The sequence below is a fragment of the Pongo abelii genome, chromosome 2 (genome assembly GCF_028885655.2).
Source record: "Pongo abelii isolate AG06213 chromosome 2, NHGRI_mPonAbe1-v2.0_pri, whole genome shotgun sequence".
NCBI lineage: Eukaryota > Metazoa > Chordata > Mammalia > Primates > Hominidae > Pongo > Pongo abelii.
In genome coordinates, this window is record NC_085928.1 from 162,071,787 (window position 1) to 162,097,203 (window position 25,417).

A 25,417-nucleotide genomic window follows, 5' to 3' on the forward strand; every position below is an offset into this window, starting at 1 on the left:
TGTATTTTTAAAAAATCAAAACAAACCAAGAACAGTTGCCCAACTACAGTACAAAAGAAATGCATTGTAAATTCAGAGCCATATTTTAAAAATGAAATTTGAAATTATTTTGAGTTATAGGTAAGTGCTATGAAACAAGATATGCGTAATTTTGGAAACAGGCAAAAACAGTTGCATGTAGAGACTGGGCCCTATTTTGAATAACATAGAACTTAGTCACTCAATTATGATTTTTGAAACAGTTTCAGAACAGTTGTTTAAAAGTTAGGCCCATCTACTCATTCTTTCTCTTTATGTTAGTGCATGTAATATATTAGTATAGCACAGTTTTTTTTTTTATTAAAAAAGACCTTTCATGTTTAATTTCAGGAGAGGTTAGGATTCTTTTAGGGTGTGTAGTAAATTATTGTTTTTAAATATTATGGCTGAATATGTCACATTCAAAAAACATACATTAAAATTATCTAATAGAATCAAATGAGGCAAAAATATGGAGTGTATGTGTGTTAGTATGCATTAGAAAAGGAGTAAAGTGGGAGATTATGAAAGATGGGTCTGGGATTATTATCTGGACAATGGTAAAGTCTGTTACCTCTTGCCTGGACTGTTAACATAATTACTTAATTGGTCTCCCCTTTCCAGGCTCTTAGCCACTTCAAGCCCTCTTACATTCTTGTCTGAGGAATTCATGAAGTACAGCTTTGCTAATGTCCTTTCCACCCCATTCAGTGGCTCTTTCTGGCTTACAAAAGGAAGTAGACAATCTGTAATACAGTATTTGAAACCTTCCCCAAGCTAGACTTTTCTAGGTGCTTTTTCAAACTTGTTTCCTGCTGCTCTTATTACAGATTTATTACTTGTCACTGATGCCCCAATCTATGATATTTCCTCTACCTAGATATCTTTTCCAACTCTTCATGTGTAAATTTAGCTTCTTTTTTGAAGCTATTACCTGATACTTCTAAATGGAAATAGTCCCCTTGTCTTTAAAATGACAAGAACTCTTTATCTGAATGTCTTTTGTGACACTCTTTGCCCTATAACCTTATATTCTATTAATAGCTATTTATATGCGTGCCTTGTTTCCTTTCTTAGGATAGGTTTCTAGTTCATTTTGTGTTTCCACTGTCCCATAGCACAGAGCACGAGAGGTCTCACCATACAGTAGGTAAATAAATATACAAGTGAGCTGTTCTGCAATTTGGTATAAAATATATTCAAGGTGAGACCACTTCTGCCTGCCTTGCCTTGCCTTCTTCTTCCTTCATCATTCTTCCTTCCCTCCCCCTCCTCCTGTTTCTTTTGTCTCATCTATTATTACCTTTTTTCTCCTAGCTTAGAAAACAATGAATTAATTGTTCTGCCTTCTCTTTTGCATCTGTGTCTACACATACTGTATTTCTGACCTAGATATCTAGCTCTTCTACAACAATTTCAGAAAGTAGGTATACTCTGTTATTATTCTAAGAAAAACAAAAGGGACTTCTTATTTAATTTTTTTTTTTTTTTTTTTTTGAGACAGGCTTTTGCTCTGTCACCCAGGCTGGAGTATAGTAGTGCAATCATGACTCACTGCAGCCTCAACTTCTTAGGCTCAAGCAATTCTCCCAAGTAGCTGAGACCAAAGATGTGTGCCACCACATATGTCTATTTTTTTCTATTTTTTTGTAGACACGGGGTCTTACTATGTAGCCTAGGCTAGTCTCAAGCTTCTGAGCTGAAGTGACTCTCCTATCTTGGCCTCCCAAAGTACTGGGATTACAGGCCTGAGCCACTGCACCCACCCGTTCTTACTTAATTTTTGATGACTTCTAATGGGAGAAGCACGTTATCAATTTTCATTTTCCATCTCTATTGTAGTAAAATCATTTGTTGTATCTGAAAACAAGCAGGAATGACAAAGTTTTCCTTCAATCCCTGGATTATTTAGGCCACTTTCATTCTGGCTACAAAATGGTGGAATGCATGCTGACCCTGACATTACTAGTACTTCCTAACTTCATAACTTAATGTTGTCAGGACCTTACATGAGATATTTAACCTCTGGGAACTGCAGTTTCCTGATTTGTACTATGAGGCTAATAAGAATACCTCATGGGATTGCCATGAGGATAAATGCTGCATATTATTGTGAGAGTTAATGGTAGACATTGTAATTACCTTTGAACAGGCCACTGAGGAGAGGATTCTATTGATAGTACTAATTGTCTTCCTAAACAAACAGCAGCAGTCCTGTTGAGACATCTTATCTCCTTACTTGAAATTTTATAATATGCCACTTTACTTTTATAAACATTTGCTATAGCTATGAAATTTTTAACTTGAGCTTAAGCAACTTAAAATTGAGTTATAAAAGCAATATTGTCAGGTTAACATAGGAACTGCCTAAGACCTCTAGCCCTTGATGGGTGATAAGAATACTAAATTATATAGAATCTATTATTACTTACCTAATTTGCTATAAATAACACTGATAATACACTCTTTCTTAAGTGTACTGTGTATGTTGAGTATATTTTTAAAAGAATAAGGGCTTTCACGGGTACATTGATGTTGTGGATCCGTTATCCCCCCTTTTCCCTTGAAATATTTTCTTTCTTGTAAACAAGCTGTTTAGAAATAACCCTGTGATTATGCAGGTGTTCCTGGTCTTGAGACCCTGTCCAGGATTATATGCCCAAGGGAACAGTAGCTTTTTATGCCGTCCATTGCACTTGAGTGCCCTTTTCCCCAGTGTATATGAAACGAGCTATTTGGAAAATTGATAATTTAAAAACAGAAGTATCAGTTAACTGACAGTCAGATAACATTAGCAGTTATCTTGAAGTCACTGGCAAAAACAGAGTTTAAAAAAACTCTGGAAAAGGTTGTGGTTGATTGGTAAATGAGAATGTGTGTTAGTATATGTAAACCAACCTGTGGTCTTCGGAGTAGCTGTCATTAGAATCATCTGGGGAGCCTTTAAAATACACTTATGCCTGGGAGCCAGCCAAAACTATCTAAATAAGAATTTCTGGGAGTGGAGGCTGGATGTAGGAATTTTTTATTTATAATATACAGTCATGGATGGTCAAGGACCAGTGACTAAGCTTTACAGTATTGTCAAGTGATGTGATAGCTGGGACACCCAGAAATGCCCTTCTGTCTCTTATTCATTCTACAGACATTTATTTTAAATGCTTAGGTTGCCAAAGTATATAATTCCTAATCAAGAACGGTAGACAGACTTGTAGAAATTACCTATAATATAGCTTGGGAGGTGCTGAATTCACTACTGTGAGTTTATTCTACTTGGCAAGAAAAGAAGAAGGGAGGGAAAGTGAAAGAAAATTTCCTTAGTAAGTGACATTTGAAAAGGGTCACTTCTCATAATCAAATTTAACCTATTAAAATGATTTACTTTTAATATCAGCTCCTTTTAAAAACAGATGCCCAGTTTCTTAATGGTAAGTGAAATGAACATGAGTTGATTCTTTGGCCTGAGGAAAGCTTTGTCACAGCTACTTTAGGAGCTACTGTTTCTTGAACACAATTTCCCAAGTGAAGGTACGGCTTGGGCAGGGAGTTTTGAGTACCTGCATAAGGTCGTGTAGCTAGCGGGTGAGAGAGCTACAATGAACACAGGTCTCATTGGTTCCTGGATATGTGTTCTTTCATTGCACTAAACTATACTATAGTCCAGTGAAAGAGGCTTCGTTTGGGTTAGTTAATTAAAAGAGATTCACTAGAGGCTTCGTTTGGGTTAATTCATTAAAGGAGATTTGCGGCTGGACACGGTGGCTCACGCCTGTAATCCCAGCACTTTGGGAGGCCTGAGGCAGGCAGATCACGAGGTCAAGAGATCGAGACCATCCTGGCTAACACATCCTGGTGAAACCCCGTCTCTACTAAAAATACAAAAAAAATCAGCCGTGCGTTGTGGTGGGCGCCTGTAGTCCCAGCTACTCGGGAGGCTGAGGCAGGAGAATGGCGTGAACACGGCAGGCGGAGCTTGCAGTGAGCCGAGATCGCGCCACTGCACTCCAGCCTGGGTGACAGAGCAAGACTCTGTCTCAAAAAAAAAAAAAAAAAAAAAAAAAAAAAAAAAAAGATTTACTAGAGGCTTTGTTGGGTTAGTTCATTAAAGGAGGTTTTAACTTGATGGTGAGCTGGCAAACTCTGACAAAGGAATGTTGAAGGAACAGGAGAAAAGGATGCTTTCAAGCGTCTCTGGAGAAATTGACCTGGGTGATGGGAACCAGGGGTTGCAAGGTAAAGAACGTGCTAGGAGAGTGAGAGTGCCTGGTCATTTTCCTTTTCTGAGTACCAGACCATAATTGAGGCCCTTGTATTTATTCCCCCATTTAATATTCACGTCATCCCTAGCCTGGTATTCTTATCCTCATTTTCGTAGAAGAGGAAGTTACAATTCAATGAGGTTGAGTAATTAACCCAAAGTCTCACTGCTCTTAAATATCAAAGTTGGGATTTGAACAAGCAACTTTCTGATTTCAGTTCATGTGATTTTTAACCATTGAGCTGGGACTGTATTTGCTTTTTCCATGTCAACTCCTGGGACTGTTTCTCTGTGCTTATCTCTAAGGCTTGTGTATATGAGAAGCTTACAAGCTTAGGATACAGATACATCTAACAGGTGACCATATTGTTTACTTAGGTGGGAGCAGAGCCACAAATTCGTACTTGGATAACAGTAGTAAGCAGTTAACTGAGAAAAGGAGGAAATGGTAGAAGACTAGGGGAGAGAAAAATATATTTGAATGAAGAAAAAAATGGGGCTATAGTATGTCAGTTTATGGACCCTGAAAAAGATGCAAAAGGAATGTTTGAGAACTGTTTTATTGGACAGAATATCCTATATTCTGAAATATAGTCAGGACTCATTCACTTGGTAAACACTTATGGGGTTTTCTTGGCCTGATATAGACTGTGGGCATGAGCCTCCTTCTGGAGGCTGTCACCAGGGAAGGAAGATGTGTAAACAGTGCCCAGTATTAGGAGAGGAACATGTACAAAGTACAAAGGAAGATACAACAACTATTTCTAATAAAAGCCACCTGTTCTCAGCACAGGTAGAGAGTGTAGAAATCACAGATATATTTGTTTACTCACTTAATGCACCCGGGCAGAGTGTTTAGCAGATCCAGGCTTTCAGCCTAAATGTTGTTGGTATGATAGCAAGAAAAAAAAAAAAAAATCATGTGACAACCTTCTGTGCTTTTCCCTCTCACGTTCACATTCTGGTTTGTTTAAAAAAACTGTGTTGCCATGGCTGACACTCCTGTGAGGCCCAACATTTCCATACTTTTCATCTTAACTAAGCACTTAAGAATATGCGCTACAGCTTCTGATTGCCATTTAGAACAGAGCACCTTGTGATGACTAAGCTCTTTCAAGTATCTGTGCTTAACGTGATGGCTTCAATACCCTTTTGCTATATAGACTCATCTGTAGATACTTGGTACAAGTTCCATAGTTTATAGTTGTCATCTGTTTTTATTTGTATGTTTATTGTTAATATGGATCTTTTTCTGAAAAACTATTCAAGGATACTAGACACATACTGTATATGAAATGATTCTAAAAATTCTGAGACTTTTCTATTTTATTCTCAGTGGTAATTTTTAGGTAGTTTGTTGAGTATTACTTTAGCTATTTGGGGAAGTGCCCTAGAAAACCAGTGAAATTCTCTAGGTATGGGGGTGGAGTGCAGAGGAGGAGACAGGCTCAGATAACCTGTGTTGTGATACTGCTTTTTTTGCCTCAAGAGATTTTCTTTACCCTTACTGCTTATGCTGCTGCAGTCCATCCAATAGAAACATGTTCTGGGCTCATGAGCCAATTGTCTTTCCCCTCGCTGCTGCCTCAAGTCTGAGAGAGCTGATGGCAGTGCACAATTTTAGCAAATTGTCATAGGCAGGGGGGTGGGGCAGGGAGGGGAGTGTTTTCTCCATGGGGACAGAGCCAGTGTCATTGAGCACATTTTGTTCAAGTACAGAGTTGATCTGTCTGAAGGAGACTGTGGTCAGCAGTGGTGAGGACCTTTATTGCCTCACCTTTTCTTCGTGCTCTGTCATTGTTTATGTGAAGCAGTAGCATTTAATGGCTGGACTTGAGGCAGAATTTGTGAGGTCAGAAATTGACAGTATTTGTTTTTCAGTTAGGGAATCCCACAGATTTAGAAAGGAGTTCCAATGAAAAATTGGGAAAAAGAAAGGGTCTTTGTATTTGGCAAAGACAATGCAGAGCAGTGTAATATATACTAATTTCTGCATGTAAATGGCAGCCAAAATTTTAGACATCTGTTATAGTTTAGAAAATTTTTTAAGCACTAATTATATGCATAATATATGCTGTCCCATCTAGAAGGCTGAGTAGACTTCAATGGAAGAGTTACAGTGGAAATATTGACATAGGTTGTTGGAAACATATTACATAATATACTTTGAAATTTATCATGACTGAATAAGTGTTATCACTTTAGAGATCCTTTATTTGTAGGGATATGTGGGATCTAGCAGGTACAAATACAACAAATGCCTCATATAAATACTAAGTAATGATGTTATTATTCTCAAGCTGACTTAACCAAAATGTTTTTCCTCTCTGATTTCCTTTAGTTACTTTTATATTTCTCAATAAAGACTTGCCCCTTAAAACATACCATCCTATATTACTGTCTAACTTTATATCTTTAATTTTATGTGTTTGTATGTATGTGTACATATATATGTATGTATATATACACACACAAAGATATATAACTTTTTCATTATATAATAGTTTTTAAATTATTTTATATCTAAACATAATATATAACTATATAATAAATTTTTCATTATTTGTGTTATATCCAAATTGAAGAGGCATGTCAGTGAAATATATAGATAATGCAAGAACCTCTTGCTTCACTAGGTTCTTATTGAAGTAGATAATATGAAGCAATATTTTAACTTCTTTGGTGTTCCATTTCTTAAAAATATTGTTGATACCATAAGACAGGTTCCTCTGAGGAAAAAAAAAAAAAGACAAGTAAATTGAAATTTACAAAAGCATCCAAATTTTTCCCATTACACTTTGGAAATGCTATGTGGATTAGTCTTCTCCAAATTCAGTTGCTTACATTATGAAATATCTTTTCCTTTGCAGAACTCAAAAGGGTTGAAGACTTCCATTTGGTTCTGACCTAGAGTCATCTGTTTCTAGTGTTAGCAGTCAATGATTAAACAAAAGCAAAACAACTTACAGATGATCAAGTGGGATACACTTGGTACAAATACATATCCCTACAGTAATGATTAGGAGCACCTAGTTTGTAGTTAAACTGCCTGGGTTCAGTCACTTGTTTTGTCTGTACTTACGTATTCAGAAAAACTGAAATGTTATAAACAACCCTTCCCAGTAATATTGAGAGAGGATTAAGGGAATTAACATTGGTAAAGTTTTGAAAACAGTACCTGGAATATAGGAAGCACTATGTAAGTTTTATTATTCCTGTGTTATAATAAAAATATACCTTTTGGTTTTTAGTCAGTACTTCATGAAGGGAAGGAGAGATTTAAAGATGGAGCATTTTTGCTTTGTAAATGTACTAGGAACTAGTCTTATGTTTAAGCAGTCTATAAAGAACAGCTTAAACAAGTCTTTCAAGAGATTGTTAGAAGAAAAATTGGATGCATTTGACTTAAGAAGTTTACCTCCGTTTTATCCCCAGGAAAGCTCTAGAAATTTAATAGAGACAGTCATACTGTAAATCCACCTAGTAATGGTACAGTGATAAATTGGATGAATATTTATAACACATTTTGTGTTTCTCCACCGAAAGGCATGCTCTACACATAGAGCACTAACATTTATTATGTAAATGTTAGGGCTTTTAATTATTAGCTAAGATTGAAAAGTATCTGATTTGGATGTCATAAAACTTCAGAAGTATTTCAGCTACAAACAGTTTAGAAATCTGATTGTTGCTGTACCGAAAAAATAATGAAGCAATTTAAAAATAATAGAAACATAGTGATCTGGCATTTCCAGTTTCATGATGCTATAAAAAAGCAGCCAACAAATGTTGGACTGTTTAATGATGCTGGCACCTACCAAATGTCACTGGGCTTTCACAAGGTCATAGAGAGTCTGGTTTGGCTCAGGGATGGTGGTCAGATCTCTCTTTGGAGCCTATGAAGACTATGGAATAGTGGCAGACAATAGGTGCAGTTAAGCCCTGCATAGCATTAACCTCAGCAGTGGTGATACACTTTTCTAAGATTTTCTGGGATAGAGGAGGCCATAGGTATGAAAAAAAAGTGAGACTTTCTTTTTACAGCATCCCATCACAAGCAACTCTGAATAGAAGAGCCTTATAGGCCCACTCTGAGGAGATTAAGATTTCTTCAGATGACTATCAGCTAAAATTGTGTGCTGAAATAACTGCTACTGCAACAGTTGTATGTGTATCTGATTTCTCACAGGCAAAAGCTGCTGGAGAAAAAAGTGGTATTTTTTGTCACAAGAATGTGTGTGTGATTTGTTGCCTTTTTCCCTTTCTCAACCCTCTCAGTGGCAGCTACTTTGACTCTCATGCATTACATAACATTCTCTAGAAGTGTAGAGTTTCAGTTATGCCATTTTCAAGATGATTAATGGGAATTGTGCAATTAAAGCTCTTAGGTTCTCTGGGGAAAAAAAGTCATAGTATCCCAGTGTTTGAGTGGGGGTGTGTTGATATTGCGTCAATAGTGAGGATATTTTGGGATATTATAAATGTCGCTATTGGTTTCAATATCTGAGAATCTTCACCATTAAGCTTCGGCGTGTTCTACAAAGTAGTGCCCAGAACAGCTATTGAATACTCGAGAGGGCTGTTTAAGTAGCTAGAAAAGTCTAACCTAAAATCCCATTTGAGATTAGATTATGCACTGATGAAAAAATGTTTAATGCCTATTAAAAGAATCTATTACATTATATTCTTTCAGGCCATGGTAAAGTTACAAATTTGAACTCAATAGGCTGTGTGTGTATGTGTATGTGTGTATTTTTCTGTCTTTTATTGGCAATCTCAATAATTGTTAAGCCACTGTGTGTGTGGGGTGTGTGTGTGTGTGTGTGTGTGTGTGTGTGTGAACTTTTCACAGGACCAGGAAAGGGGAAAAATCTAAATTTGTTTTATATTGTGTTTCATTTGAAAACATGTTTTATATCTGTGGTAAAGTAATTGAAAGAAATTGGGATTATTTCAGTGGAAATATGTTCATTTTTTTTTTAGTTTGTTTCACTGGTACGAAAAAAATCTCGCAGCTCTTGTGGTTGGATTGACCTCCATGCGTTTGCTGTTACGCTGATTGGGCGAATAAATAGCAATTTACATCTAGAAAGTTAAGCTTTAAATATTGATTAGGATTGCTATATCTACTTTGATTTAGAAGACTAGAGATTGCTTGCCTAGCAAAATAAGAGAATTGCCTCATTTTTTCACCTTCTGTGGGGATGCTAGGCATTTGTCGCTGGTGTTACCTGAAAGACCAATGAAGAAATCAAAACAGTAGAAGTTGTGTTTGGTTTAAAGAATAGTTTCTTGCCTTTAAAGATGGTAAAACTATGAAATAAGTACAAGGGTGCTATGATACTAAACACAGACAATTATGTAATAAAAAAATCCTATTTACTTATTTAGGTTAAAGAGTCATGAATATTTGAGAATTTAAAAATTAATAGAAAAATTAGTGTTACTACAATAGCAAAGACATGGAATTAACCCAAATGCCCATCAATGATAGACTGGATAGAGAAAATGTGATATCCCTACACCATGGAATACTATGCAGCCATAAAAAGAAACACAGTTACATCCTTTGCGGGGACGTGGATGGAGCTGGAAGACATTTTCCTCAGCAAACTAATGTAGGAACAGAAAAACAAATACCACATGTTCCCACTTATAAGTGGGAGCTGAACAATGAGAACACCAGGACACAAGGAGGGGAACAACATACACTGGAGCTTGTTGGGGAGGGCGAGGCAAGAGATTGAGGGGGATTGGGATAGCAGTAGGAAAAATAGTTAATGTATGCTGGGGTTAATACCTAGGTGATGGATTGATAGGTGCAGCAAACCGCTCACTGTGGCACATGTTTTCGTATGTAAGAAACCTTCACATCCTGCACACGCACCCCAGAACTTAAAATAAAACAAAAAACAATAGTGTTAATATGAAAACATTTCTTCCATAGTTTAACATATGATTTAAACATAGTAGATACATAGTATTTACTTATTAACAGGATATATACTATGTATATTTACTCTGGTATAGTATATTACTTGTAAAACAAATAACAGCATCAAAACAGTGAAATCTCCCTAGAGACTTTTCAAAGAAAAAAATGAATGTAATGTATCTGTTATAACTACTCTAAAAATTTTAGGTTTTATTTTATAGTGCCATAAAAGTTCTTAAGAGTTTATTAAAATAAAACATGAAATATAAATTATGTCATATATCCTAAGTTTTGAATTTGTAACACAAGCAAAATCTGTTTGTAATACATATGCTGCTGTTAGAAATAGGTGCATAATTGGGGTGAATATATAAGTGTGTATTTATGCATAATTATACACTGTTATATTTGGTATTTTGTTATGATAAATATTGTTATAACTGGTTATGATAAAATCTGGTATACCGGATACTGGTATAACTGATATTTTGTTATGATATCCCAGGCAGATGAATACAACCCCGCACTAAATTCCATTAGGTGTAAAGTGGCGGTTGGCTCTCAACAAAGGATGATGCTGTCCTCCCTCCTCCCCACCAAGACATTTATCAATATCTGGAGACATTTTGGTTTATCAGAACTGAGGGTAGGGGTAATATAGACATTCAGTGGTTGTAAGTTAAGGATGCTGCTAAACATAGTACAATGCACAGGACAACTCCCACAACAAAAATATATCTAGCCCAAGATGTCAGTAGTGCTGAGGTTGAGAAATTGTGAACATCTTTTTAGGATGTATGTGCTTTTGTAAGCTAACCCAAGTCCTTTATGGAAACAAGTGAGTTATCAGGAAATACACATTTAAGAGCAACAGTATACTTTGTGTTAGATGCAGTTATTTTCAGTACTTGCAAAAGCTAGTAAACTGTGATTCTTAGAGTGAATCAAACTCATATCTACCAAGGTGAAAACAAAACCCTGAAGTATATATGTGTGCATGCATATTTATATTTGTATATATGTGAAGTATAATTTTCTCTTAAAATCATTCACCTTATAGGCTGCCATAAATTTTCTAACACTAGATACTCATAATTTTTAAATATTTTATATGTGTGTGTGTGTGTGTGTGTGTGTGTTTATTCACCCAGGCATTAGAATTGATAACTAAAAAGCATGGCAGAGCCATAAAAAACATTTTTTGCAAGTGTGAAATAATATGGCTTGACTGCCAATCTTACTATTTTTGGCAAAAATTTTTTGAGATATTTGTATCATCTTAGCTGAAAAAAAAAATGGTAAGAATTTTCAATAGCTAACTACCAAACTTGTTAGCCAGAGTTTCTGGGCAATATCTGAGCAATGAATACTCAGAAAGTGCTTCAAAAACATTTGCATATATCAGCTATCCCAAAAAGAAATCTTGGTTTTAACAATTTAAATAAATGATTATAGCTTGAATAGTCTTACCAGAAAACCATAATGAAAATTCGAAAAGACTTATGAATATAAGCTAGTAGTCCTGTACTTTTCCCATTGCTCCTTTATTTCCAGAGTCTGCTTAAATAGAACTTGGTAATTGTAATCCTGCCACATAGTTACCATTTGGCTGCTTAATAACATGTGTCTTTAGACTCTGACTCCACAAATCACAATATTCCTTTTAAGTAGAAGAAATATAATTAAAAATGGAAAATTAGTTTTCATTTCGGATTTTGATATTTTTGCTTTATTAAGTCCAACCAACTTCTAATCGTTTTGTTTTCAATTAGCTAGTTCGTAATTGCATTACACATAGCTAGGAAATAGCTTTCTCATATTTCTAACTTACCATCTCTAGTTTCACTTAGTTTTATTCTTATTTTGATTGGCTATTAATTACCTAGCTTCCATCATATTTTATAATTTATATCTTACTCTATATATCACATATGCAGTTTATATATATATACTATATTTGTACATATGTAATGTAAAAGTATACTGTATTACTGTATATGTAAAGTATACTGTAATGTTTATAAATGAATCATACATTTATTTGGAGGATTAAACACTTAATCTAAATGTATATTTTCCCTTATTATAGCCACAAAAAATTTATAGCACTTTGAAAGACTAATGAGATGATTCTTAAATTCACAATTGAACAACTTACAACTTCAGAAATTACTCGATGAATTTATTGAATGACTGTTATTGGTCTCATACAGGTTTTTAAGACTACAAGGGACAAATTTTGCCTTTTTTGGACAGATTATTTTTAATTGAAAAGTATAGAAAAAATATTACAAGAAATGAACTTGGTGTAGACCAATATTTTGTTAACTTTCCTTCTTTCACTTAAAATATATACTGCATGTATTGCAATGATGTCTTTGGAATCTTTGTTGGATTAATTCTGTTTTAAAAGCCTCCTTGAATGGAGCCTAAAGGATCTATTAGGCTGGGGCAAAAGTTTTGCCATTGATGACAAAAACTTCAATTACTTTTCCCCAACCTAATACTATGGAGGCTCTATAGAGTGGCCTGCTAGTCAGCAGGACAGCTCTCCAAAAGTAAGATTTCAGTGTAATCAACAAAAGCAAGGCACAGAAACGTAACATTGTAAAAAATGTGGTTTTTTTTAGACACTTTTTCTTGGTGGATGTGGCAAATACACAATGATTAAGAGCCAAGCTTTTATTACATTATTGATGACTGATATGCATTGTCACTGGGTTTTGCTACTTGTATTATTTTTAGAGCTTTTAACAGATATGCTGCTAAATTGAGCAACTGCTGCTTGTTATTAGCTTGAGAACTTCAGAAAAGAGAGGAAAGTAACTAATATTTATTGGCTGCCTATTATGTCAGATGCCATTTGTGAAGATGGCCTGTAGTCTTACTGATCTTCATACATCACCAATGAGATGTTATTGTTACTATTATATAGAAAAGATGTGACCACTCAGAGAATTTCACTAACTTCCACAAGGTCACACAGCAAATAAGTAATATAGCTACAATTTGAACAAAGCTATATTTGATAAAATTATACAGTTATCTCAATAGTTGGAGCTACCTGTACCTATCAAAACTGAAGACAGCTGGGCACGGTGGCTCACGCCTGTAATCCCAGCACTTTAGGAGGCCGAGATGGGTGGATCATGAGGTCAGGAGATTGAGACCATCCTGGCTAACACGGTGAAACCCCGTCTGTACTAAAAATACAAAAATTAGCCGGGCATGGTGGCTGGCGCCTGTAGTCCCAGCTACTCAGGAGGCTGAGAAAGGAGAATGGTATGAACCCAGGAGGCGGAGCTTGCAGTGAGCCCAGATCGCGCCACTGCACTCCAGCCTGAGTGACAGAGCAAGACTCCATCTCAGAAACAAAACAAAACAAAAAAAAAACTGAAGACAGAGATCTTTTATATTTATATTTCGCATTAACCTAGCAGCCCAATTTAATGTATCTTGAAGTGAAATCTCTAAATGATTTAGAGTAGTAGCTCCAATATAAAAGTCTGTATATGTGAACTTTAGATACTGATGAATTTCTGTTTTTAGACTTTTAAAATGTCATTGTATAGATTTTGGGATGCCAGAAACATTGAATGTCTATACAAATCTCCTTTTGTACCTGGTGAAACTTACAAACCTCCTTCTGTTTCCTTTTCTTCTTTTATGTGGCTAGCTTTATCATGTATTTAAATGACTGACCTCTTAGTGAAAGCATCATTAGGTCAGTACAACTCAGAACCAAGATTTGGTATCATATTTAGTTTTTTTCTATTATCTCCATTGTCTCTAGAATAGAGTTAGAATAGAATTCATCTTGAGGCATTTAGTAAGAAATGAACATTCATTCATTCTGTGAATGTTTATTGAGGTGTGATGCTACTAAGGGCTCAGAGATGGATGAAGCTGGCAACATACCAACGTAGTATTTACCTTAACTCTCAAAGGAAGGTATGTTCCTCGTGGTTTTAGGCAATTCTAATGGAGGATGTTTATTCTAACTTATTTTTGACCTTTTTATTTGTCAAACTATAATCATTCAGCAGCAGAGTCAGTACTAAACATGTTTTAAACTTCCTAAGAAGCGAAGTGTATCTAATATCATTTGCAGACATTATTCTCTTATTTTTTCCACACATGTCAAATGAAAATTTATCTGGCTTTGCACAATTGTATTTTGTAGTGTTTTCTGCTATATCAGAATCTGCTATATGGAATGCTATATATCTGCTATATGGAATGCTTGTTAAAATGTTAATTTCTGGGCCCTCAAACCTGTGGTCACAGCTCTCTGTGGGAGAGTCTTGGTAGTCAATATACATTTTCACCAAATATCAGTTGATTCTTAGGAACACAGCTTTTTGAAAATGAAGGGCTCAACACAATCAAATCAAGCTGGGCATAGAAAGGTACCATAGATAAAAAATGTAGGAGAACAGCATTTTTCCTGAGGAGATGTCATATATTCAGAATGAAAATCAAAAGTCTGAGCTTCTTGTAAAAGTTTTGAGATGCACTGATGCAGAATGTATACCAAACACATGTGATTTCTCTCTGTTATTTCAGTCCAGGCTATGTTCATTGGCAGGACGGTCTGGGTGGTGTGTATTCAAGGAAGGTACTGGAATGAAGTGCTTAGGAAGACCAGAGTTAGTGTTGGAAGGTCTGGTTCATGGCCCAGGGCTATCTATCTACTATTTACAGAACTATAGAAACTGACATGAGTGAATTGATGGGAAGTGAATTCTGATGGTGACCATAACCCCGCTTACCTGCATTTCAAGAAATCCAGTTTTAGTAAGAAATATGATGCGGAGATACTGAGAGCAAGAATTTCTGTTGCAGCCAAATGATTCTTTGTATTGAAAAAGCAGGCTTTTTCTAGGAGACTTCAACTAAATATCCCTGAAATTAGGCCATATGCTATCCAGGAGTTTATTTATTTTTGCCAGTCCTACTCTGTGGTTTATCTTGCGAGTCTAAGGTTGTTTTTGGTTGTTTTGTATCAAGATGCTTTTAAGCTCATAACGCGCTCATGATCCCAGCCTACATCAAGCATGGTGATTTTATATGGAATAAGTTTAATATATATGTTACTTCGTGAGCATACCAATAGCCATAACTAAAAGATGTTTAAAAAATCATCTTCATACCAGTGTTTTGTTTTTCTTTTGTTTGATACACAATTTAAATTGTGGTGGCAGTGATACACATTTTCTAATAATTCGGTACTAGATAGAGAGCCTGAGGCTTACAAAAGTTAGCTTCTTATGCAGTTCATGCAGTTGATGAGTAGGAGAGCTAGGCCTCTGTCCCAGCTCATGAGACCTGTAAGGTCTTTGCTGTCCACTGTCCTCTGCTACCTACTGATTTCAAGTATTACATGAAGCTTGTAAAAATAACAAGCTGTATCCTATGATTCTAGCCTAGTGTAGAGACTCCTAAAAACCTCATACAAAAGGAGCCAAAACCGATCATTTAAATTAGAATTATGACAGATTTTATCATAAGTATAAGCATCAGAGTCAATTTATAGCATAAAGTTAAATTATACTAAATTGGTTTTTTTAGAATGTGAATGATGGCTTCAATTAATCTTTCTTTTATTCTACTGCTTGTGAACAGTTTTAATTAGATTTATTGGTGAAAGAAATTGTCAAGGTGGTTGATGAGATCTGCTACTATTGATATGATTTGAAAATATATTGAAATAATATGGGTAGAGTGCCTCACACCATATTGCATATTATAGGTTTCAATGAATATTTTTATTAAAAAGAATTATCCAAAAGGAAGGCATATTTATACTTATGATTTTATAGTAACTTCTTTTTTTTGAGGTGAGCTCTCACTGTGTTGCCCAGGCTGGTCTCAAACTCGTGGGCTCAGGGGATCTCTTGCTTTGGGAGGTAGTCAGCCTCCCAAAGTGCTAAGATTACTAAACATATATGATTTATCTCCATTATTTCAGTCCAGGCTATGTTCGTTGGTAGGGTGGTCTGGATGGTATATATTCAAGGAAGGTACTAGAATGAAGTGCTTAGGACAGAGTACAGAGGTAGTGCACCGCCATTCCTGGCTTATAGCAACATAGTTTCTCCATTTTTTAAATTTTTTGGAGGGTAAATATATCCATTTCTTATTGTTTCATAGATTTTGTGAAATGGAGAAGACTAGATTTATCTTTGAAAAGTTAAAGGCCACATTTTTCCAATATTTCATTATACTTATTAATTTCTATATACAGTGGGGACACATGGGAGTTTTCTTCTTTTCAATTGTAAATTCCTAATGAATGGACTGGTAAAGCCTAGTAGTAATTTTAATTTTATTTGTTATTAGATACTTTTAAAGGTGTTTTACAGAAGATACAATGTGCCTTGAGTCCTCTAAGTTCATTTCCTAAGATTTCAGTACAAGTAAAAATAAAATATAAAACTTGGATTCTTAAATCATTAAATTTAACCAGGAAGATATTATGACAGAAGCCTGATATTCTTTGTTTGATATTTTGTGTTTTAGTATTACCCTAGCAGTTTGTAGATTTTTAAACTTGAATCTGGAAATGTTAATGCTAATATTATTAAAATAATTGAAACTCTTTAAGCTTTTAAACTTTTTCAAATATCTCGACCTCTCATATTGATAGTACATTCTGGTGAATTCATTACTTGTTCTAAATGTATGATCAAATGATATGGACAATGCATTGTGTGAAAAACCAATGATACATTCAAGTGGGTGGTTTGCATTATATTTTTTTTTCATAATTTGCTGATTTTATTCTTTTCTAAGATGATGTTTGCTGCTTTTGTTTTTCTAGGGCCGTTGCTCCAGAGAAAACTGCAAATATCTTCATCCACCCCCACATTTAAAAACACAGTTGGAGATAAATGGACGCAATAACTTGATTCAGCAGAAGAACATGGCCATGTTGGCCCAGCAAATGCAACTAGCCAATGCCATGATGCCTGGTGCCCCATTACAACCAGTGGTAAGCATGTTTTCAGTCTTCACTCATTAAGTTTGTAATTCCAAGTGCTCAGTTTTAGTACTAAAGTGATTATTGCACCGGATCAAATGAACACAGGCAACAATTTCAGTTGCCTTACCATTTTCTAGCAAAATTAAGTATCAGTCAAATGCTGGAACAATTTGTACTTTGTGTAGGTACTCATTTTCTGGCTAAATCATGTGGACATTTACATTATAGCATTTTTTTTCCTCTAAATTTTTCTTCAAAATAAATCCCAAGACTGGCAGGTGTTAAAATGGTCTGTGTTACAATGATCATCTAACTCACCAGTATAGTCAGTATACATTTTTAGCCACCTTTAGAGGTAATAATGATATTTAAAATTGGTATGTATAGTCTTTAATTTTGAGAATAGTTCTCCCTTTCCTCCCTCCTTGAAAAGAATGTGTATAGTTCTTTTTCTTGAAAAGGCACCTTTCTTATTCTTCTATAATTTAAGTTGAAATTATTTCATAGCTACAAATGCTAGGAAAATTCTGACAGTAGTAAATCAATATCATAGACTTGGAAGTCTCATTAAAGAAGAATTAATCAGGGGAGGCTGAAACTCCGAGGGCTTAAAGAGCTAAAGTTGAAAAACTGGGCGGTCATAGATATTTAATGTTTGCTGAGCAGTATATGTGGGTGACTCTTGCTTCGAAACACACATTTCTATTTAACTGTTTGGATTTCTGGAGTATGTGTGTAATAAATGACTTTAATAATCTCTTCTTATTTATTCATCAAAATGTGAAAGATTATTATAAGAATTAGTGTTAGGTTGAAAAAGGTGCTTTGATGTTAATTGTGATATAGTAATTCTACATTTAAATTTAAATGCATGTTGAAATTTGCAATGATCAGAATATATCTGTTAGTAATTTATGTCACTAGCTTATATGCAGTATTGTGGGGGTCATGGGAATGTGAAGACCCATGTTTTTCTGCTATGCTAACTGTAGCATGTGTGCTGTTTTTTTTCCGAATACATTCTAAAACCTGAACTCAATGTAATTATTATTCTCTTTTAGAACTTAATGCAACAATCATTCCAAAAAGAGTGGGGGATTGCATTTCAAGGTGGGAGGATCTCCACATTACATGGACAGTGATACCAATTATCAGTTCTATACAGTTGAAGTGAGAGAATATAATTAATTATGTGTCTGTTTTAACCTGATCTGGTTTTTTCCCCCATTATTGTGGGTTCAGTTAAAAATGTGATAGCTTAAAGTTATTTCTGTGACATCTACTAATTTTGCATGGCTGTATTGGGATAGCAGGAAGATTTCCATTTGGTTAAAAAAAATTAGCTATAATCATTCTCTTAACAGAACATGTAGGACAAAAGTCTCATTTGCACTTGGCTCTCACATACAGTTTCAAAGATCTGACAAGTCTTTAGGGTGGCTACCACCTTAGCTGCTCTAAGGCCTATCCTTGATGTGAAGATACTTTGTTCTACTTAAACATTTAAAGCATGCTTACCACCAGGCTGTACCCTCTCTGTGACCGGGAGCACCTTTGAGATCAGCAAGTGTGGTTCCCAGATGGAAGAGAACACTGGTCACCATATTTCCTGACCTAGTCCTTGAGTCTGACTCTGAAGGCCATTCTAGGGTGTCGTATGTGCAATCTTGGGACAAACTGTAAACAATATTTATGCTCTTTGAAATACTAGTAACAAATATATTGTTCATGAAATCACTGAATCACAGATTTCTGAAACCATCTGAACAATCATCACATTTTCTGATGCTTTTGTTAGAAAATTCTCTGCTTAGACAAAGAAATTATTTTTATTAGTTGTGAGCATATTCAGGCTTTATGTTAATTTTTCCTCATATGACTAGATTTGAATGTGGAATTACCCTTCTGCTAAAGGTATCCTGAGATCATTGTCTAAAAATATACTTTATTCAGAGTGATGACTTTATAATAAGTACAGAAATCATTTTAATTATTCAATTTTAAGGCATTTGGGACTTTAATGACTGTAGAGAAAGTTTTAGTACAGGAAATTTGCCTTCAAAACCTCACCTGAGACTTCTTTATCCTTTTTGTAGTCAGCCCTGTTTTGATGAGGGTAATGACATGGAGATTCAGAAATGAATGGAATGGTCATAATCAACTGCTTACTGGGAGTTTAATGTGGGCCTTACAAATAGGGATTGTAACAGGACTAGAAGAAGCCAGGTGACTAATGTGGAAAAGGGTTGCCACTCAAAGAGAATGGCCACTGCTACAGATGAGTGTTTGAAGACAGGGCATTAACTTGGATCCAACCCAGGTAGTGGTCATATCAAAGAAGATAAATACTATGAGCAGTTCCGTACCATCAGTAGTATTCAGAGTATCTGAGCAGTGACAAGACTTTTAGTCAAGTAGGTGACAGCATCTAACTTCTCTCGGGCCAGTTTAGCTCTCAAACCTTGGAGGAGCAGGAAGGAGAGAGGGAGACAGCAAGGTCTAAGCAAACTTGGAAGCATCTAGTATTATGTCTGGCATATAGCAGAGATCAATAATTACTTGATGAATGAACAAATGAAGGAAGGAGTTTCCGAAACACCAGAAAAACAGGCAGAGATTCATAGTAGTTTACCTGCTCCATAGTTCAAAGGAATCATAACCAGCACCCAGAACACAAGCCCAGTTACAGAGGCTGCAACATAGAATGGGGCATAGAAGTGGACACATATTGGCAGATTATTAGCAAAGGCAGCTAGAGGCTTGATGGCTACAAGTAATATGCCACTAAGCTTGGGTTATTATGCAACCAAGTTTGGGTTCTCATTTTCTCATAAATTGTGAGTAACAAGGTCTATACATTTAATATCTTCAGAGCACAACACTGGGCTAACTTGGGGAATGCGGGGATCTGTAGGAAGGTTTCCCATTTTTATATACTTTGTGAGCTTCTACTGAAATGTACCAAGCCAAGAATCAGAAACCAGACTTAAAATGTTTGAGACAAATACAATACAATTAGGGGCATTTACTGCACTTGGCACTTTTTGTATATTAAATCCTCAGAAACCATCCTTTAAAGTAGTAATGTTACCCTAAATTTAGAGATAGACTGAGAAGTTCAGAAGGGTTAAAAAGTTTCCTTAGGTTACACAGCTAGTGAGTAGCAGGGCCAGGATTTTAACCACCTTGTTCTGCTTTTGGCATTCATGATGTGGAAGCACCTAATTGGAGACATACCATTGGCCAACTCAGGGTCCTTGGTTGATTCATTAAGATCTCTAACCTAGCTGGATGTGGTGGCTCACACCTGTAATCCTAGCACTTTGGGAGGCTGAGGCAGGAGGGTCACTTGAGGCCGGGAGTTCAAGACCAACCTGGGCAACATAGCAAGATACCAACTTACTCAGGAAGCTAAGGCAGGAGAATCACTTGCGCCCAGGAGGTTGAGGCTGCAGTGAGTTATGATCAAACCACTGCACTCCAATGTGGGTGGCAAAATAAGACCCTGTCTCTAAAAAAAAACAAAAAGAGAGATCTCTGACTTTCTTCAACAAATAGTGAAAAGTTTGAAATATATTACCTACAAGGTCTTAACAATCTTTTTTTTTTTTTTTTTTGAGACAGAGTCTCACTCTGTCGCCCAGGCTGGAGTGCAGTGGCGTGATCTCAGCTCACTGCAAGCTCCGCCTCCCGAGTTCATGCCGTTCTCTTGCCTCAGCCTCCCGAGTACCTGGGACTACAGGCACCCGCCCCCACGCCCGGCTAATTTTTTATAGTTTTAGTAGAGACGGGGTTTCACTGTGTTAGCTAGGATGGTCTTGATCTCCTGACCTTGTGATCCGCCTGCCACAGCCTCCCAGAGTGCTGGGATTACAGGCATGAGCCACCATGCCTGGCCAACAATCTTATAATGTAAACATAATCTCATTTCATAAGATGAGAAAATAAGTAGTAGAAAATGAATGATTTAATCTGTGTCCACACAGATTAATAAAACTAATATTATCAATTATAGAATAATTGATATTCTGCTGTCATTCCTATATCACTAATAAAATGCAAAATGATCTTTTTTTTAAATCATATGTTCTTTGAGGACAAATGGAAGGCCTATAGTGTTTAATTATTGACATTAAAAAAAATAAAACTTCTGGAATTGCCCGGGCAAGATGGCCAAATAGGAGCAACTCCAGTCTGCAGCTCCCAGCAAGATCAATGCAGAAGGCAGGTGATTTCTGAATTTCCAACTGAGGTACCCAGTTCATCTCACTGGGACTGGTTAGACAGTTGATGCAGCCCACAGAGGGTAAGCAGAAGCATGGTAGGGTGTCACCTCACCCGGGAATTGCAAGGGGTCAGGGAACTCCCTTCCTTAGCCAAGGGAAGCCATGAGGGACCCTGCTGTGAAGGATGGTGCTATCCAGCCCAGATACTATGCTTTTCCCACGGTCTTCGCAAACCGCAGACTAGGAGATTCCCTCGGGTGCCTATACCACCAAGGCCCTGGCTTTCAGGCACAAAACTGGGTGGCCATTTGGGCAGACACTGAGCTAGCTGCAGGAGTTTTTTTTGTTTGTTTGTTTTGTTTTTTTCATACTCTAGTGGCTCCTGGAATGCCAGCAAGACAGAACCGTTCACTCGCCTGGAAAGAGTGCTGAAGCCAGGGAGCCAAGTGGTCTTGCTCAGCGGATCCCACCCCCATGGAGCCCAACAAGCTAAGATCCTGCTGGCTTGAAATTCTTGCTGCCAGCACAGCAGTCAACCTGAGACTATCAGGCTTGGTAGTGGGAGGGACATCCACCATAATTGAGGCTTGAGTAGGCAGTTTCCCCTCACGGTGTAAACAAAGCTGCCAGGAAGTTTGAACTGGGTGCAGAAACCACCTCAGCGCAGCAAAGCTGCTGTAACCAGGCTGCCTCTCTAGATTCTTTCTCTCTGGGTGGGGCATCTCTGAAAGAAAGGCAGTAGCCCTAGTCAGGGGCTTATAGATAAAACTCCCATCTCTCTGGGACAGAGCACCTGGGGGAAGGGGCAGCTGTGGGTGCAGCTTCAGCAGACTTAAATGTTTATTTCTGCCTGCCAGCTCTGAAGAGAGTAGCAGATCCTCCTACCTAGCACAGCGCTTGAACTCTGCTAAGGGACAGACTGCCTCCTCAAGTGGGTCCCTGACCCTGTGCCTCCTGATTGGGAGACACCTCCCAGCAGGGATCAAAAGACACTTCATATAGGAAAGCTCCAGCTGGCATCTGGTGGATGCCCTTCTGGGATGAAGCTTCCAGAGGAAGGAACAGGCAGCAGTCATTGCTGTTCTGCAGCCTCTGCTAGTGATACCCAGGCAAACAGGGTCCGGAGTGGACCTCCAGCAAACTCCAGCAGACCTGCAGCAGAGGGATCTGCTTCTAACTGTTAGAAGGAAAACTAACAAACAGAAAGCAATAGCATCAACATCAACAAAAAGGACACCCATGCAAAAACCCTATCGAAGGTCACCAACATCAAAGACCAAAGGGAGGTAAATCCACGAAGATGAGGAAAAACCAGCTCAAAAAGGCTGAAAATTCCAAAAACCAGATTGCCTCTTCTTCTCCAAAGGATCACAACTCCTCGCCAGCAAGGGAACAAAACTGGACGGAAAATGAGTTTGACGAATTGACAGAAGTAGGCTTCAGAAGGTGTGTAATAACAAACTCCTCTGAGCTAAAGGAACATGTTTTAACCCAATGCAAGGAAGTTAAGAACCTTGATAAAAGATTACAGGAACCGCGAACTAGAATAACCAGTTTAGAGAAGAGCATAAGTGACGTGATGGAGGTGAAAAACACAGCATGAGAAGTTCATGAAGCATACACAGGTATCAGTAGCTGAATTGATCAAGTGGAAGAAAGGATATCAGAGACTGAAGATCAGCTTAATGAAATAAAGCGTGAAGACAAGATTAGAGAAAAAAAATGCAAAGGAATGAACAAAGCCTCCAAGAAATATGGGGCTGTGTGTAAAGACCAAACCTACATTTGATTGGTGTACCTCAAAGTGATGGGGAGAATGGAACCAAGTTGGAAAACACACTTCAGGATATTAGCCAGGAGAACTTCCCCAACCTAGCAAGATAGGCTGTTTGGGCAGACACTGAGCTAGCTGCAGGAGATTTTTTTTGTACCCCAGTGGTGCCCAGAATGCCATCAGGACAGAACCATTCACTCCCCTGGAAAGGCGGCTGAAGCCAGGGAGCCGAGTGGTCTTGCTCAGTGGATCCCACCCCCATGGAGCCCAACAAGCTAAGATCCACTGGCTTCAAATTCTCGCTGCTAGCCTAGCAGTCTGAAGTCAACCTGGGACTAAGGAGCTTGGTTTGGGGAAGGTGTTTGCCATTACTGAGGCTTGAAGAGGTGGTTTTCCCCAAACAGTGTAAACAAAGCCACTGGGAAGTTTAAACTGGGTGCAGAAAATTCACATTCAGGAAATACAGAGAACAACACAAATATACTCCTCAAGAAGAGCAACCCCAAGACATATAATTGTCAGATTCACCAAGGTTTAAATGAAGGAAAAATGTTAAGGGCAGCCAGAGAGAAAGGTCAGGTTACCCACAAAGGGATTAACAGCAGATTTCTCTGCAGAAACCCTACAAGCCAGAAGAGAGTGGGCGCCAATATTCAACATTCTTAAAAGAATTTTCAAGCCAGAATTTCATAGCCAGACAAACTACGCTTCATAAGTGAAGGAGAAATAAAATTCTTTACAGACAAGTAAATGCGGAGGGATTTTGTCACCACTAGGCCTGCCTTACAAGAACTCCTGAAGGAAGCACTGAATATGGAAAGGAAAAACTGGTACCAACCACTAAAAAAAAATACCAAAATGTAAACACCATTGACATATGAAGAAACTGCATCAACTAATAGGCAAAATAACCAGCTAGCATCATAATGACAGGATCAAATTCACACATAACAATATTAACCTTAAATGTAAACAGGCAAACAGGCTAAATCCCTCAATTAAAAGACACAGACTGGCAAATTGGATAAAGAGTCAAGACCCATCGGTGTGCTGTATTCAGGATACCCTTCCTACGTGCAAAGACACACATAGTCTCAAAATAAAGGGATGGAGGAATATTTACCAAGCAAATGGAAACCAAAAAAAAAAAAAAAAAAGCAGGAGTTGCAATCCTAGTCCTTGGTTGCAAGGACTTGGATTAAAGGACTTGGTTTAAAGTCCTTTAAACCAACCAAGATCGAAAAAGACAAAGAAGGGCATTACATAATGGTAAAGGGATCAATGCAACAAGAAGAGCTAACTATCCTAAATAGATATGTACCCAATACAGAAGCACTCAATTCATAAAGCAAGTTCTTACATACCTACAAAGAGACTTAGACTCCCACACAATAATAATGGGAGATTTTAACACCCCACTGTCAATATTAGACAGATCAACGAGGCAGAAAGTTAACAAGGATATTCAGGAATTGAACTCAGCTCTGGACCAAGCAGACTTAATAGACATCTACAGGACTCTCCACCCCAAATCAACAGAATATACATTATTCTTAGCACCACACAGCACTTATTCTAGCATCAACCACATAATTGGAAGTAAAACACTTCTCAAAAGGTGCAAAAGAACAGATATCATAAACAGTCTCTCAGACCACAGTGCAATCAAATTAGAACTCAGGATTAAGAAACTCACTCAAAACCACACAACCACATGGAAACTGAACAACCTGCTCCTGAATGACTACTAGGTAAATCATGAAATTAAGGCAGAAATAAATCAGTTCTTTGAAACCAGTGAGAACAAAGACACAATGTACCAGAATCTCTGGGACACAGCTAAAGCAGTGTTTACAGGGAAATTTGTAGCACTAAATGTCCACATGAGAAAGCAGGAAAGATATAAAATCGACACCCTAACATCACAATTAAAAGAACGAGAGAAGCAAGGGCAAACAAATTCAAAAGCTAGCAGAAGATAAGAAATAAGTAGGATCAGAGCAGGGCTGAAGGATAGAGATACAAAAAACCCTTCAAAAAATCAATGAATCCAGCAGCTGGTTTTTTGAAAAGATTCACAAAATAGATGGATCACTAGCCAGACTAATAAAGAAGAGAAGAATCAAATAGACACAATATAAATGACAAAGGGGATATCACCACTGATCCCACAGAAATACAAACTACCAGCAGAGAATACTATAAACACCTCTATGCAAAT

General features: G+C 37.1%; 1 protein-coding gene across 50 annotated transcripts in view; it reads left to right on the plus strand.

The window, feature by feature from the left end:
- The window catches only part of MBNL1 (muscleblind like splicing regulator 1), a 218,437-nt gene that overhangs the window by 151,018 nt on the left and 42,002 nt on the right, over nucleotides 1-25,417 (plus strand). For all 50 annotated transcript variants that reach the window (XR_008523969.2, XR_010139266.1, XM_054552851.2 and 47 more), the window contains one exon: nucleotides 17,035-17,205. Coding sequence is in view for 48 of the 50 variants with exons in the window: in XM_054552851.2 (XP_054408826.1) it covers nucleotides 17,035-17,205 (171 nt within the window). In the remaining 2 variants the exon portion in view is untranslated. The remainder of the gene's footprint in view (nucleotides 1-17,034; nucleotides 17,206-25,417) is intronic.